The sequence below is a fragment of the Armigeres subalbatus genome, chromosome 2 (assembly GCF_024139115.2).
Source record: "Armigeres subalbatus isolate Guangzhou_Male chromosome 2, GZ_Asu_2, whole genome shotgun sequence".
Lineage (NCBI taxonomy): Eukaryota > Metazoa > Arthropoda > Insecta > Diptera > Culicidae > Armigeres > Armigeres subalbatus.
Window position 1 is genome coordinate 237,709,933 of NC_085140.1, and position 17,223 is coordinate 237,727,155.

General features: G+C 38.1%; 2 protein-coding genes across 4 annotated transcripts in view; both read right to left on the bottom strand.

Moving 5' to 3' along the window:
• Positions 1–17,223, bottom strand: part of LOC134211965 (myb-like protein AA) — a 106,957-nt gene that overhangs the window by 83,192 nt on the left and 6,542 nt on the right. The gene's annotated exons all lie outside the window — the stretch shown is intronic.
• On the bottom strand, positions 13,443–14,522 carry LOC134216064 (uncharacterized). Its single transcript, XM_062695082.1, has 2 exons — positions 13,732–14,522; positions 13,443–13,565 (listed from the first exon to the last, which is right to left on the bottom strand). Exons 1-2 carry the CDS (start codon positions 14,244–14,246, stop codon positions 13,451–13,453), a joined length of 630 nt encoding a protein of 209 aa, XP_062551066.1. The 5' UTR covers positions 14,247–14,522; the 3' UTR covers positions 13,443–13,450.

The window sequence follows — 17,223 nt, forward strand, 5'->3', positions numbered from 1 at the left end:
TATCATCTGAGCACATGATATTATCTTTGCTTGTGTAAACATATTATCCCTAATCAAAGAACATTCTGGAAAGATATTATCCTTTGAGCGTTGGATGATGATCCTGATAGCCAGCGTAGTTCGGGGTTTGTTCACGCTGCGAAAGTGTTGCTACACAAAAAGCTGTGAAAAAAATGTGTCTCCATGACGAACATTGCACATTGTTGACTGAACGGATAGAAAACTAAGATTAATATCTTATCATTTCACCAGCATCTCTGCTCAGAAGACCGAATAATGGGTTGGTTTGCGATGTTTGATTAAAAGTAATGCGAAGAAATGCATTACTGAGCCATTCTTGAGTAACCGGAAGTCACCTAATTGTCTTGTCTTAGCACATGGACAGCCAGCATTGAAAAGCATCCTGGAAATGTCGACTGTCACTCAATTATTAGGAAAGCTGATTCTTGTCTTCACACAAAACCAGAAAATTTAGGAAGCGTTCAGAAAGCAAAAGAAACTATACAAGGACGAAGAAGACTATTATAATATTAGAGTAAATCTTACATTTACTACGCAGATCGGTAGAAGCTATCATGCCAGCTCGATTGTCTCAAAAATAGAATAAAAGCTATGGAAGCGTTTTGCCTTGCTCGTACAACAAAGGCTATATGATCGCTTCAAAAACGAACTTTTGATTGGAGGTCCGGAGACCCCTTCTTCTTCTTCTTCTTATTGGCATTACATCCCCATACTGGGACAGAGCCGCCTCGCAGCTTAGTGTTCATTAAGCACTTCCACAGTTATTAACTGCGAGGTTTCTAAGCCAAGTTAACATTTTTGCATTCGTATATTATGAGTCTTGCTTTGTAGCCGCGCGTCTTACCGCACGGCTAAGGAGGGCTCCTAGTGTTATATACCAATCGACTCAGCTCGACGAATGATGTGATGTCGAGGTGATGTCTGTAAGTGCGTATGCATGTGTGTGTATGTGTGTATCTGTACACATTTTGTAGACATACTTTTTGGAACTTTGCATTGTCCTTGCAAAAGGGGAATCCTGTCCCATTGTTTGATTTCGAAAATTGGCTAGATCGAACTGTGGAATCAGAAATTATGGCCAAAATATTATATTTTATGCCCAAAACACGCTAAAAAGTACTTTTTCATATTTTTTAGTATTGTTTTTTTTTTGCACGAGAAAGGCATCCCCACCACTAGGTGGATTAATCAGAGTTTTTTTTTTTCAACAAAGAACTATAAAAATATCGTTATAACAATACACCGTCCTAGACCTAATCAAAATTAGATGTAGCTTTGATGAAACTTTTGAACACAGTGGCTACCAGATTTCAACTAAATAATTTGTTTTTACGCTAGTTCAAACTGAATTAAATTTAATAAATTGAAGTTTAATTCTTTCATTGTTCTATCTCTTTACCTATAGAGCAGAGAATGAAAATTCATAGTGAAAAATATTTCAGTTCCACCCCCTTTGAGTTGAAACACATCACTGTTGCGAGCCACAAAACGCGTCATCCGCAGATCTGTCGTGGCCATATAAACATGTGATAGAAAAACACGAGTACCAACAATTCAAACGTTGCTTGCCCAAAAGCCCTGGAGCCAGTTTTAAAGTCGCTTGTCATTCTTAGAAAAATCGACAAAAAAAAACTGATGGGTACAATCTGTTCGTTCATGCGCTCAGAATCGAATTCGCATTAATACGTACATCAACGGCAAAAAACAACATCCCCTTACGATAAGGCCGGATATTTGAAATGTGTGAAAAGTAAACAACAAGCTCATGTTTGCCCAAAAGGTACAACTCGTTCCGACAGACACTGTCACCGTTTGTGTGTTGGATCATCTCTCGTCTGCTAACGGGAACCGAAACCCTCTACTGTCAATACGGCTTCGATCGAATCGCAATATGTGACTTGGAATGGGACGATAATATGATTAAATGGAGAAAAAAGCACCAGAAAATGAACCAACCCCGGAGAATGTGCGCTATTATCAATTTTTATCAGCGGGAGCAGTACAACATTTAAATATAATACGATGCCCGCCTCATATGTCAATAAATATTAAGTCACACACCATCCCCGAGCAGCACAAACACGTGTAGATGAAACGGCACACGCACACAGGGACACGTACAGATGCCCCGAGCCGAATAAAAAATACAAAACATGTTATATTTATAAATATACAACAGAAGCAAAACGACCGATCAACAACGGGGAGAAAACGAGAGACTCATACCACGGACGGACAACAGCCGGAGAACACATCTTCTGTATTGCGACTATATTCCGCATCATTACACGCTATTTTCTCATATTCTCTTATCGCATCGATTCAAGGCAGATATGTACCAGATCAGAAAATACAATGAACTGAGTCAATCTGTGATTGGCATTAAATTCGAATAATAAAACTGAACATGAACGTGTTCCTGTTAACTGTTGGACACATATTGTTAAGAAAAGCTGATACATAATGACCTACATTCAGCGAACTGGACTATCGACATTCATAATTGGCGCCTTCTGAATATTTGATTGATTAGTCCACCAACAGTACTTCATATACGCAGTTACTGCACTTAGAATGCAAGCGTCGGTGGACGTATGGTCTACATACAGTTCTTTAGATGCCGACGTCCATGGTTCTAACCTAGTCTGGTGTACTTTACATTTTATAAGGAAAAGCATATTTTATCAGACAACATATTGTAATTCATATCGATTCCTTGTGACAAATTTCCATAAGGTGTGAAATTCTCAAGCCCATTTGTCTCAGTGTATGTAGCGCTATAAGCCATTGAAACATGGTGCGTATCCGTAGAGATCATTCTGTTTGTCTACGCAGACCAGCAGTACGTAATACATGTTCAGTTAAGTTTAGCATTTTCATTTGTCGTGGCAAAGGAGTACTTCTAGCTGTAAAGAAACAATTCCCGTCATTGTCTGTTCAGCACTCTGTATCCCGAAAAACACTCTGAATGATTCTTTCGTACAGTCCCTTAGGTCCAGGGCTATTCAAGATACAGGCAAGGATATTGCAGTTATCTTGTTTGGAGACTTCAATCAACCGCGCCTGGATGGAATACTCCTTGACAGCTGCTCTTTTGACGGTCTGCCTCAACAAAACCTGATTCGTAGTTGTTCTGATCGTAATCTGAATCTTGTATTTTCCAACGACACCTTTATGCCAAGAGGTGGGGTCATAGCAGCTTTGGAAAGTGTAATCCCCATCGATCGCTATCATCCTGCTCTAGCTTTCGACGTTTAATGCCAAACTGCTCTTACGTTTCTCGACAATGATGATTTTAATAGTCGTGATTTTTGCCGAGCAGATTATATCTTTTTGAACACACAAACGTGCTTTTGTCAAAGCCCAATGTCAGTAAGAATTTCCTGGTAAAGTTTAGAGAATTCATCTCCTTTTAGTACAGATTAGACTTCTTTTAGACACTGGACAGTAGCCATCGCTACAAGGTTTCTCAAACGTATACATTAACGTTGTATAACTTATCGGTCGTTGAAAATGCATTTGAGGGCATTCTATACTCACATATTGCTTGCCAAACCATTGATATTTTACAGAGCTTTTCTATAAAAACTGACTTATCAGCAACATCAATACGTCAGATTTGTGTTGTGTGAAGTTTTTCGTATTATAACTTACGGGCCCTTATGTACTGACATATGCGGCTTATTACTCAATTCTTTTTGACGTAAACTACGTCTAAGGGGAAGACTCGAATACAGGGTGTAAAATGAAAATTTCAAAATTGAGGACCATCACGAAATCATGTAAGATTTGTAACATTAATAGGTCCTTTATCTTTCAATGGATTTTAAAGATTTATATATCAATCGATTCATAAACTCTCCACCAATTTGCCAGTACTATTGAAACTTTTGAGTATCATCGCTAAACTATTGAAAATTTCAGTTCTTTCATGCATCATGCATCCCCTATGAACGCGTTCCAATTCTTGGTAATTGCCTATTGTTAGGGTATTATCAATTGTTGAACTGGGGTGTATGAATGGGGTGGCTGCTAAACAGTGGCGTCCCTACTCCCTCACAGAGTGGAGATGCTGCTAAAGCTGGGTAGAAGTGTCGGTGGGATAGTTCCTTCTCTTCTGTATAGAGCGGAATAATTGGTTAAGGTGAAGGTGGGTTGAGTACCAAAACAAAGCTTTGAAAGTATTATTGGTACAATAAAAACTGTCATATACTGTAGTAGTATTGGTGTCGTATTAAAAAAAAAAACAAATAATATTAGCAGGGCGGTTAAAAAAAAACCCAGCTCCACCACGCTCACTTGATTCCGTCCCATGCTCCGACTGTACTCCAAAAGCCGATTTGAACAAGCGCAAGCCGGTTCAAGTTTGTATGAAAACTAGTATGGGAAACTAAACCTTTTTTTACACTGGCTACAGTGCCTCCTAACGCTGGCGAAAAGGGAACCCATATAGCTGAAAGCAACATTCCAGAGACTTCACTGAACGAAAACCGCACCGCAGGAAAGATCCATTGATTACGTAACGCAAAAATAGCATTTTATACCCCACTCACCCCCATGTCACACTTTTTGTATGAAGCATCTGCCCCTGGTGCGATAGTGTAGACTAGACTAGACTAGAAGTATCTGCTTCTGGTGCGATAGATATCACAGACAAATTCTGGGTATTTTGTTGAATTGCACGTTTAACTGATGCCTTCTGAGAAGCCTAATTATCATGCGAAAGATTCGCAAACTCGATTAAAATCGACTCCCGAACCAAAAGAAACCAACGGATGACACCCAAATTCAGAGGCGACTCGTCCATATGTTCTACCTGTTCATGGAACAGGTAACCATTTTTAGTTCAGAAGTAGGAAATTTAATGTCCTTACAATTAATTTCTTTGCAATAGGACGAGATCAGTGGCATTCTAGCTAAAATTCCGCTTGAGGCCCTTTCAAATCATTTCAACAGCACTTGTACACCTGCTGGTATAAATTGCGATATTGACACTACCAAACGAGAGGTGGCGATGCTGCGTATTTATATCAATGGAAATTTGCATATACAGCAGTGACAACTGTTGTTGAATGGCGTAAGTTTTGAATGTTACTTTTGTACACTCTAGGTGGAGAGCAGTCATAAAGAAATTTGTAGTAAACCGCTTGAGTTTAGTATGGAACTGTAATCAGATCTCATTAATTATTTAAAGTTGCAAAATGCAATAAGGGTATAAAAAATCAGAAAAAAAATTGTAGCTTTTCTACCTAGGTCACATATCGCTGTGATGCGTAGTTAGTGAGAACGGGTGATTTGTCCATACAAGAAAATTCATTTTACTACAAATGTTGTGGCGCCATCTCTTTCAACCAGCACCTTTGGCCCTGTCCTATTATCTATTAGGGCAAATAATTACTCAGTGAAATTTTTAAACAAAATTTCACGTAATGTTTCCAATGATGGTTTAATATCTAACGAAACAAAATATTGCGTAGACAGATCAACTCAGACAAGATCAACTAAATATGTGTTTCTCCGACGAATAACAGCACACCACAGCACATAGAAAGCTTTTGCTAGTCGTACGATTCATGAAGAACCAACAGCAGCGCTGTCAGAAGTAAAATTTAAAGCCTGCGCCATGACGAAAGTTTTGAAATAATTTTCTCCTTGGTATGCTCACTCGTTCTCCGCGCGCGTAGAACCAGCGTGAGCGTTGCCAGCTTTCTTCGTTTCCTCACATCATCCTGTTTCGCATGCAACGCAGGCACGTTTAGATGAATGTTGTGCGTGCTATGTGCGCAGGAGTCCAACCCGTTCGACGCGCTGCGAGAACAATCAACGACGCGACGTATCTTCGGTTAGACTCGGTAGGAGTGTCGGGCTGTGCTTTGCCGAAAGGCGCCCGACCGCACACGCTTTCGTTCATACTTCGAGATTGGGAACGGTTTGTTTTTTTTTCTCCTGATAATTATGCATCATAAACAATTCAGCATCAAGAACAATATTAAATTAATGTTTGAGTTTTTAAAAAGAGACATCAAAATTTGATTATTATGAAATATTATATAATTAAATTATTTAATGTTTTTTTTTTTTGAATAATCAAATCAACATAGAAAAAAGGCATAGTTTTTACTAAATTTGAAAAACTAAATGACTCTAAAACATTTCAGTGGACTCAATCTGGGGTCGCATCAAATGATGATACTAATAATGGTTAATTACATTTCTTTCATAACATCAAAAGATGTAAGAGTTTTTAAATGCTAGGGGCGATGGGTCCTGCGCACCCGAATGGTGGAAAGAGCAGATTTGAAAGATCTCTATTCTGAGCAATATCCAGTTATCGTCTACTGTTACCAAGTTAGATTTCGGACGACTTGGGAGAGTTTTAAATTTTAAGTGCATCTTAATTTGAAACATTTGTAGAACAAAAGAGATTAATTTAGTAGGGAGATTAAGAAGCTGTTTATTGTTTTATAAATCCTTTCTGTTTAAATTGTTTTTTTTTCTGTTTGGTTACGTTGTACAAGAAAAGCTTATAATATTAGATCAAATACACAACTTTCATTCGAAACCTCAGCTTGATGTATATTTTTTTAGCAGGTTGGTAGAAGTTCACGAGACGCCCCTGCCCAAATTATAAATCATAATCGACTGAGCGTGGTGGAGCAAAATTATTTTTTGAACCACTCTAATCATTAGTTTGCTGCTGCCCGTGCCATTGTTTACATTCGCTCCGGGATCAGTTTTTGATCGTTTTTTTCGGGCAAAAATAGCAGTTTATATTAAGTTTTCGCTTCAAACAAGTGACTGATTTCAAAAAGTGATGCCTAATTTCCATTCCATCAACATTTCGGGCTGCTCATGTGCGGAGAAGTGAATAAAAACTTGATTTTTTCAATGCCCTTTGAGAAGAAGTGAAGTGTAGTGATGAACCTACCAAATCGCGAACGGCTAAAAAATTGGCACGAAACTCTTAAGGTGATTATACAATCAAGCCATATGGTGAATTTAGAATTTACCACACGGTTTTCTACTCCTATAATCAAAAGTTCAAATCTAGCGTAATAATTTTCGTACAGTGCTAAAATTAAAGTCGATTGTTTAGCATAAATAAGGAAACAATCTACGGATGTTTCATCCCCATGGGCGTTGTATATCTCTCAATTCGTGCTATTGAAAAATCACTAGAAAAAAACACGTGGTTTCCAAGATGGCCGATTTGTGGCTTTGTTGTATAACCACCTTAAGATAAACATGTGCATTATCACGGGAAGAGAATAAATATGCTGTGAACAGGTTAGTAATTAGAATATTAAACTTTTGTTCGATGCTGTTCGATGCATTCGAATGTTGGTGGGAGAGGAGTGCGGGAGGTGTGGGGTGGACCCGTGGAAGATCCGGTGCCATATTGACTGCCATCGTGGTACTCTTCCAACTATGTCCTTAAGTTTACTATATTTGGTTTTACGTAGTTTACGTCAAGCGGTCGTGTCTTGTATACAACCCTAGATATTTTTCTTCTTCATCTTTAACGAAAGAACCATTTTTACGGGGAAAGCTCGAACGATTTTCCGATCTAGCTTTATGGTGCAACTGAACCGATTTACGATCAGATTTTTCCATGTCCTGAAATGATAACTCCTTACCATACTTCTGAATCGGATTAAAACTTTGACAACTTGAAGAGCAATTATGAAGTACTGCTTGCATTTTTCGAATTAGAAGTGCCTCAGGATGTTGAGTTTTTCCAAAAACTATTGATTTGTATCGAAGAAAACAAAAGATTCGGTGAAAATTTGTTCAAAAACAGTTTATTGTTGATATGGAAATGCTAATATCATCTTCCAAACTTAGACGTACATGTTCATGATAGCATTAGAGGCGAAAGTATAGAATTGATAGTTGCGTTAGGATACGGCAGGCATGAAGAATGTTTTTATAGAAGTCGATTTGAAAGCGAGCGGAGGGCAATATTTGTGGTGGCACATATCACATGCAATGAGAAAACAGAACTGTGCAATAAAAATCCTATTCGACTAAACGCTGATGTCATATTAGAAATTTGGAGATAGTACTCGTCGATAGAAAATCCTTCCGCACGCGATGGCATATGAGCAAGTCAAACCACCTTCCTTTTGCCAGTGAAGATATATCAGCTTCCACACTGATATTCCTCCCCCTTCATACGGGAGCTTGGCAGAAGGAAGGTCGTGTGATATGTGCCACCATAAATATTGCTCCTCCGCTCGCTTTCAAATCGACTTCTATAAAAACATTCTTCATGCCTGCCGTATCCTAACGGAACTATAAATTCTATACTTTCGCCTCTAATTCTATCATGAACATGTACGTACGTACGTACATCTAAGTTTGGAAGATGATATTAGCATTTCCATATCATTGTAAATCGTTTAACTTCACGTAGAAGTAACACACACAAAATCATTAATTTAGTTTATTGTTGTTTTCTTGAAATTGCGCAAAATTGATATATGCAGTTTCTCAAACAAATGATTTTACTGTTCCGATTATCTTATCATCCATTTTCGCCTTCTGACTTAGTTAATGTATAGTGCACCATTTGTGTACGGTTTCTTTGCGCTTTTCAAGGAACAAGCTTCGCATGTTTTACGAGGATGGTTGATGGATACAATATGGCTGCTTATATTTTTATTATTGCAAATTGAGGATACACTCTTCCTCTTTCCAACGATATGCTGAACACTATGATCGGTTGAGAAATGTTGGAGTAATGGCAGTTTTGGTGAGTCAAGAATTGACAAAAATCGAGGGGTCCATTAAAATGATTTCGTGTATAACTAACGAGGAATTCATATTTCTGAAGAATTTAACTCGGATCCTTAATATACTCGCCGAAAGCTTTTGAAAGAATATAAATTTAGGCATTTGTATGAACCTCGTGCAAATAGTGGCCCGGTTTCAGCGAGAATTACTCATTCTTCGTCGACGGCATTTAAAATTGGAACAATATACTCAAAGATGCACGAAACACCTATTCGATGCAACGATCCGCGTCTACATATCGAGGGCACAATAGCGCCTTGTACGAATGCAACATCAAAAAGAAGCAAGACAAGCTTAGCTTAGACTGACTTTACACATCAATGGTTGCTACTCCGTGGTTGATCAGAGCTGGTGCAAATTGCAATTCGATCCAAGTGAATAGTGGTTGGTATTTACCATCTATTCTCGAAGTGCACGTTTCAGCAGCTCGCACATGTTGATCAATAACGGCGCCGGCCAAGTCCTTACAGTCAGTTGGGAAAGGAAGGGAATGTAGTGTGTGGTATTTATTGCTACTAGAGACCGAGAATACCTCTACATCTCCACAATTACCACGGGAAGGAAGTTTAATAGTTGGGTAAGGTAATTGGAAACATAGATCGGGATGCACCATGGAAAGTGATGTGACCTATGCAACTTCTATTCTACTTATTAGTTCCGATATTTCTAATATTATTTTATTGTTCAAGTAGAAAAAGTAGAAAAAGAACGGGCATGAAATTGGAAATAAGGAGCAAATCACGACTGTTTAACTATGTTGATAATTATCGGAAAGTCAATCAGCAACCCTTACTGAAGCTCAACCTAAGGTTAAATAAGGATGCACAGCCAGAACTATTTCGACGATTTACGTTTATTTTAATGTTTATTTTTCTTGTCGTTTATATGTTTTTGCGTGTTGGTTATAAGTATGTTTTTATTTAATTTTTTAAACATTTATACCCTTTATGCATTCTTTTAATGCATTTGTAAAAACCATGAGCAACATTTATTGCCGTTGAAATAAAAGTAGAAGTGTGTTGGAAAAACAAAACAACAGCAACAGATAGTTTCTAATCGCTGAATGTATAGCAAGGACTAAGAGAAGCTCTTTTAGAGGAATGCTCCAATCTGTCGCAAGACGAGTCCAATACCTCCATACAACTAGACCGCGCCGCAATCTCCACATATACGAATCCCGACCACATCAACCAGAATCGGCCCCATAGCTTAGCCAGAAACATCCATCCGTAAAGACTACAACGCGGTGGTAGTTCCGGAATAGCACCAAACTCGTCTTATGACCAACGTTAAAAATGTTGCTCATGATATACGAATGCAAAAATTGATAAAAATGGAATAGAAACCTCGCTGTGGAAGTACTGAATGAACACTATGCTGCGAGACTACAATGCTCTAGTGTCCCAGCAAGGGATGTAATGCCAATAAAAAGAAGAATAAGAAAAGAATTATGTCAATAAGAGATCACATATGGTGTTGGTGCTGCCAAGTCGCATCAAGCGACAGTAAAAACACCTGCATTCATCCACCTGTGTTGGTGTCTTTTCTGTGCGTTAGAACATAATGGAAATAGTCAGATAGCACTGAGGTAGATAAGTCACATTATTTGCATTTATTATTTAGTATTTTGGACTCAGCTTAAGAACAAACTAACAAACAATCGGACTTTCGATAGAAAACAATCAGACAAGATTACCCGTCGAATAAAGCTACTTGTGAGCAAATCGGTAAATCATGACTTCTTTAAAGTTGAGTACGATTTTGGGGGAAAGTTATGAACGAAATTTACTTTAATCCAAATTTCGATTTTGATTGATCCTAAAATTATCAAAAGACATTCAAAAAAGGAGTTTAGTGCAGATTAGCAGAACACGACCATATTAAGCAAAGACAGTGCTGGCAATCACATGAAATTGAAATCGTTCATAGCGGAATATTTCAAACAATTCCATCAGCTGCTAAAAGAACTACTCATTAACGAGAAAGAACGTGCAACATGCTTAGATTTTGTGAAGGATTATAACAGATAACATGAGTGGTAATTATATTCTTCTTCTTCCATGGCTGTACATTCCAAATGGAACTTGGGCTGCTTTTCAACTTAGTATTCTATAAGCATTTCCTTAAAAAATAATTGAAAGCTTTCTATACCCACCTTTGCATGAGTATGTGTCTTGTGTGGCATGTACAATGGATACACCATGCCCAGGGAATAGATAATCGAATTCACCATCGGACTGGCAATTCCACGTCTTTGCACGCAAGGCTAACTAGAGACCCTGGGATTGGTAATTATATAACAATCATATACTGGAACTTCCCAAAAGTTGTCGATTACCAGATTACCAATAACAGACATATGTATTTTCTCTTACGATATCTCCCGTTCCCTGGATTGGGAATGGAAATAAATTTCTCCAGCTTTTGCTGTTTACTTTTTCCATCATTTACTAATCTGCTCATAAATGTGTAACAGTCCCATATAGGTGGGGATCAAGCAAACATGGAATTGTAATAAATTTATGGGCAGTATACGCTTGCATTTTTGGTGTTCTTCCTCACCTTAGAATCTATTCTCATTGGATTAAGTGATTACGATTTGGTTATGCTATGATAACTTTCCAAAACAATGAAAATTTTATAGCAAAGTGATACGGTAGCATAGTCATTTCATAGAAAAAAATCTAATTAAACATCTCCGGTTGCTTTGCTGAAAGTACAATAAATAGGGGAAGTGCACCGGTTTTGGCCAACTTAGTGCCTATTTTGGCCAACCCTGAAAAATACATATTTTTCCAAAATAATCGATCAGTTAAAAGCAGCGTTGAATCGTGAGAGATATATCTCTTGTTGAAACTAATAAAACCCTTCCGAATTGCTTTATTTTTGGAGTTATTCGCAAAATTGGCCAAATTAGGAACATGGCCAAAACCGGTACAGTTCCCCTATAGTCTCTCCTTTACTGGATATTGAAGGAACTATCGAGTTGAAGAGTTACAATTTTGGAATTTGGGATTCGCAAATACAAACCCAAATACAATCCTCTGAAAGACGATCGATAAAACAAATTAAACTGCGCCACTAGCCACAATTGAAATTATTGATTGAAATTAGAGGATATTTTCACGATAAATTATTTTATAAATGCTTCAAATGTGAGTATTTCAAACTGTTTTATACAGCTGTGCGAAAAAACACACGTAACCAAGGCGTTTCATCGTAGCCTGACAAGCTGACTTGTGTTTGGGGGAGGTCAAGAGGATAGATAATAGGTTTGAAATAATTATGAAAAAGTTATACGACGTTTTCGTTACCACCCATAATTAATTGATAGCGAAACGTTATATCATTTGTAAACTTATTGAAAAGCGTTTAATTTGAAGACAGAAATTGTCTATCCGTAAGAAAAATGAGATAAATTTGAAGCATGTTGAACTCGATATTGAATCTGAGAAAACACTATTTGTGGCCATACCTATGACACAGTACTTTTGACGACGGTGCATACTATCCTTAAAAACGCGGATTCGCTTGCGCCGGTGCCGCGCCGCGAGATTGAAAATGTGATGCTCATTTTCTTCATAGTCCACTCACATATTTTTAGAGGACCGACCGAGCCGAATAATCCATCAAAAAAACGAAGCAAACAAGAACAACTTTTTAATGATAATACTCTCCGTCCTGTTTCCCTCCCCCATCAACGACGGCTACCCCCATTGTGGTTGTTGTTCTGCCTATCGTTTTGCTTCTTGGTTGCGAATCTCCATCCGAATGCCCGTTCAGGTTATTCCTGGGCTCGAAAAGGCACACAGCTTCGGAAACGTTTCGGAGCCCGCTGCCTTCGGGATTCAAACAGTCCAACCTCTTGGTGGTAGACAACTGGTAGCAGCGTAAACCCGCAAATCTCGTGGAACAATTATTATTAATTTTCAAATTCTTGCACTTCTCAGAGCACCGTTCGCTATCACACTCATACGACCAGGCACTAGGAAGGACAGGGCTGGTAGCGATCGAGGATAGAGGAAAAATAATTAAAACTGGAGAAAACCGGAAGTTTATTCGGAAGTATTTTAAAAAACCCAGAATAATCCACCTAGTGGTGATGATGTCTTTTTCGTTCATTATTATTTGTATCAGAAAAAGTTCATTACGCAGGTCAAAACAACATGAATAAAAAGTAATTAATGGCTTAGCGATGGAAAATGTATATAGTTTTTGATAAGTTTGTAATTGTAATATAGACCTCCAAAAAAATTGAATTCTTCTTCTTCCTCTATAGACTTTTAAAATTCATTCTGGTCAGTCAATTTTTGGATTTTTGGATATGTTTTAAGTCAGGTAATCACTGTATCTTGTACATATTTGTTTTTAGCGTGTAAAATACGCTAAAAGCACTTACTCATAATTTGCTCATATGTTTTGTCTTGTCTTGTGTTAGCACATGCACAGCCAGTATTGAAAATCATCCTGGAAATGTCGGTTGTGTTTCCGAGCATTTTCTTGTCAGCATTAATATTTACAGCATATCATAAATATGACACAAATATTAAAATTAATTAAATTTACTCATATTGTAACTACCTCCTATGACGGCGTCCGTACGCCTGTGGAGGGGACGTCCTTACGTCCCTAACTAGCTCTCTAAGCTTGAGATACTCAGGGTTCGCCATCTTCCTGCTTGAGGACTCAACGACACAAAAGACGAAGAAGGGTGGACAAAACAATATAATATCGACGCAATTGCATGCCTAGCCAAAAGGAAAGCGAGTGATTAAGAAATGGATATAGTTACATTTTATTTAATTTTAATTATTTTTTTTCATTTTCTTGTGTTAGTGGTAAGGGTTAGTAATTGTTGTGGCCAATCGATGCGTTGGGGCCCTTTAGCGGACATGCTGGCTGACGGTAACATACCTGTTACCCGGGGGTATGAGCCACTGGATCTGGATATCCGCCTTGAGATTTGAAGGGTTCCGACTTGCAGGGTACGGCCGGCGGGGCCGTTTGACTGCCACGTGTAGCTTGACTGGGCCTTGCTGGTTATGGTTTTTGGGACTCGACGACCAACAGGATTCTGGATGCACGAGTTGCTTGCCTATCTGGAGATCTTGGCTATGATGTCTGGGGCTCACCTCGTTTACGGCCGGCAGTGGTTCACCGGAGAGAACTGCTTGTTGTGCTTGAACGAGATACTTCTCCGGTTGATCGGTTGAGGTTATGATCACCGCAGGTCCACCGTCGGGAGGGTTCCGAAACTTTGGCCGAGGTACTTGCATCGTAGCGGATCTCTTCCGATCCTCGCAGGATATTAGTGGGAATTGGACCCCCCGCTCAACTAGAAATCGATTTGCTGATGGATTTGCATCGCACACATGGGCTTGGGTGGCAGGGAAGCCTTCTGGCCTCTGGTGGATTTGCGTCGCACACATTCGATTGAGTGACAGGGATGCCTTCTGGCCTCTTCACCTCACTGGCGGTCTGGAATTCTTCATGGCACTTACGGAGTAAAACTCCCAGATTATAATTTACGCTTTAACGGCGGGCAATGGCCGTAGAGGTTATCGAGCAACCAGTTCCCGCGTGGCCACTATGCGCTTTCGATCGTCCAACTTGAACGGTCTGTCCTCGATCACTTCTTAACTCGCACTCCCGAACAACCGAACCTTTTCCAGTTTTCTCTCTTGTCCCTCTCTTCTCTTTTCTGTTCCCTTTCGCCCGCGAATATAGGGTTGCCATATAGTGAGGTTCGCTCCCGAGCGAATCGTGGAAAAGGGGGGGGGGGGTAGTTATTTCTTACACAGTGAAAGTAGACTAAGCACATTGTATTACTATCTAGTCTACTTAAGGTACTGCATGCGAAGTCTCACAGCATAAAATTGGGTCAGGCAAATGTATCGATAAGTATTGTTATCCTATACGGTAACAATATTCTTTGCACGAAAAAGTCACCAACACCGCTAGGTGGATTAATCAGGATTTTTTTCATTATTGATTAATTCGTTTGACGATACCATCGTTGGGGGTGACAATGGGTCAAATGGGAGTGAAAATGGGTCACTGATTCATATACTTAGAATAATGCTTGTATAAAAGATTGAATGATCTTGGGGACAAGAGAACTAAATAATAAGAGACCCTTTTGAAGGATTTTGTTATCCGACCTCCATACTGTTGGTGGGAGCGATAACCCATAGTCATCCGACGGTGAAAATTCTAACTACGGACAAATTAGACAAAGACTGTTCACGGTAGCAGATGAGGAGCTAGTGGTAGATATAAATCGGTTTTGAACTGCTCTGGTTAAAACAGAACTCGCCATCTTCCAGTTCACACAACCTCACACTCTAATTTGTTTCTAAAAGTCGACTAAGAATCGCTTACAGTGATTTATGTCCAATTGATGATGATGATGATGATGATGATACTACCATCTATTGTAGCAAGGCACCTGCCGATAGCACTGGCCATATCTGACAAACGATTTGATCATGATCATACTATTGTTTGCATTTCATCAAACTCCTGTATGAAGGGCCAAAAATGGGTGGGGTGGTTCCATAAGCAGAGTCACTTATGCAAAATCCACGGGATGAATAGAGAATCTCCTTCCAGACGAAAATTCGTACATACAATCATATAATCTAGCCCTCGTTTCCCATATTGACCCAATAGATGGGGAGAAGAGCCTGGCCTTTATCCAGTGATTTATGTCCAATTAGTCCTTTAAACGGTTGTTTTTAAATTCCATCACCCGAGCTACCGAAATTTGGATATTTGTAAATTTGCGGTGGCTGGTTATAATTATGAGAACAATCAATAAATTAAATAAACAGAAGTTTACACTATTAATATCAATCATATCACGCACATTGGGCCACGTCGTGAAATTAGGAGGAAAAAAATATTTTCACCATAATGATAATATTTTAGTATCAAAGCATCTTCAGCAAAGTCAAAGCTTATTATTTAAGCTTTATTTTGAAGTTTGTTGCAATAGGGTGGCCCCACTACATTTTGAGATAAAATTATTCACTTCTATATTTCTAATTTTAGCATAGTATGATGTTCTAGAAAGTTGTTCCTTATTTAATTTTTAGACACTTTGCTAAAGAAACCATTTTTGAACGTCGTTTGTATCATTTGTTATGATAATTTTAAATAATTATGTTAGAGTGACCCTAAAAAATCAATATTTTGATTGTAACTTTTTAGTTTTAATTTTTATCGAAGTGACATCTTCTACAAAGTTTTAGAGCATTAAAAAATGCATATTTTGGTTACATAACCAAGTAAAATTGGTGGATTGCAGAGATATCACTGTTTTTCTTGAAAAGAAATCCTGAATTTGTCACGTTGCTAAGCGTTGATATTATTGAACATGTTATTCTATAAATCGATATATTGAGTGAAGATGCGCTGGAAATAAATAAGGAAGTTATGATTACTATAAACATTTAGTTTTTTACGAAATAGGTGGAATTTTCGGTTTTATAATACTTCTAGATCTGATGATTTTGATTTTCTCGTACATAAAGCCATTTTTTTAAATGATGAAAAAACCTCAAATTCTCTTAAATTCCCCAACACCAAAATATGCAGAGCATTCCTTAGCCCTTCCTCTGTCTAAACCTGGGAAAAATTGATCCCCTTTTTTCCACCATTCAAAAATACAGACATATGACAACAACGGATTTTTTCAAGAAAAACAGTGATATCTCTGCAATTCACCAATGAATTTACTTGGTTATGTAAGCAAAACGTGCATTATTTTAAGCTCTAAAACTTTGTAGAAGACGTCACTTCGATAAAAATTAAAACTAAAAAGTTACAATCAAAATATTAATTTTTTAGGATCACCATAACATAATTATTTAAAATTATCATAACAAATGATACAAACGACGTACAACAATGGTTTCTTCAGCAAAGTGCCTCAAAATCAAATAAGGAACAACTTTTTAGAACATCGTACTATGCTAAAATTAGAAATATAGAAGTTAATAATTTTATCTCAAAATGTAGTGGGGCCACCCTATTGCAACAAACTTCAAAATAAAGCTTAAATACTAAGCTTTGACTTTGCTGAAGACACTTTGATCCTAAAAAGTTATCATTATGGTGAAAATAATTTTGTCCTCCTAATTTCACGACGTGGCCCACTGTGCAGTGGTGCTGGTGTAAATGAGATAAATAAGACAAATAAGACAAATAAAACAAATAGGACAAATAAGATAAATAAGACAAATTAGATAGATAAGACAAAGAAGACAAATAAAGAAAGTTCCTCCGAAAGTTTCTCCAGGAATTCCTTCGGAAGTTTTTCAAGGAATTCCTTGCGAAGTTCCTCCAGGAATTTCTCCGGAAGTTCATTCAAGAATTTCTCCGGAAGTTCCTTCAGGAATTCCT

Bases quoted from the DNA above. Each gene is read 5' to 3' on its own strand.
- LOC134216064 (XM_062695082.1), bottom strand. From the start codon at position 14,246: ATGTGTGCGACGCAAATCCACCAGAGGCCAGAAGGCTTCCCTGCCACC. The intron at 13,566-13,731 runs GTATGTTACCGT...CCTTTTGGCTAG, and splicing joins CTCATACCCCCGGGTAACAG to GCATGCAATTGCGTCGATAT.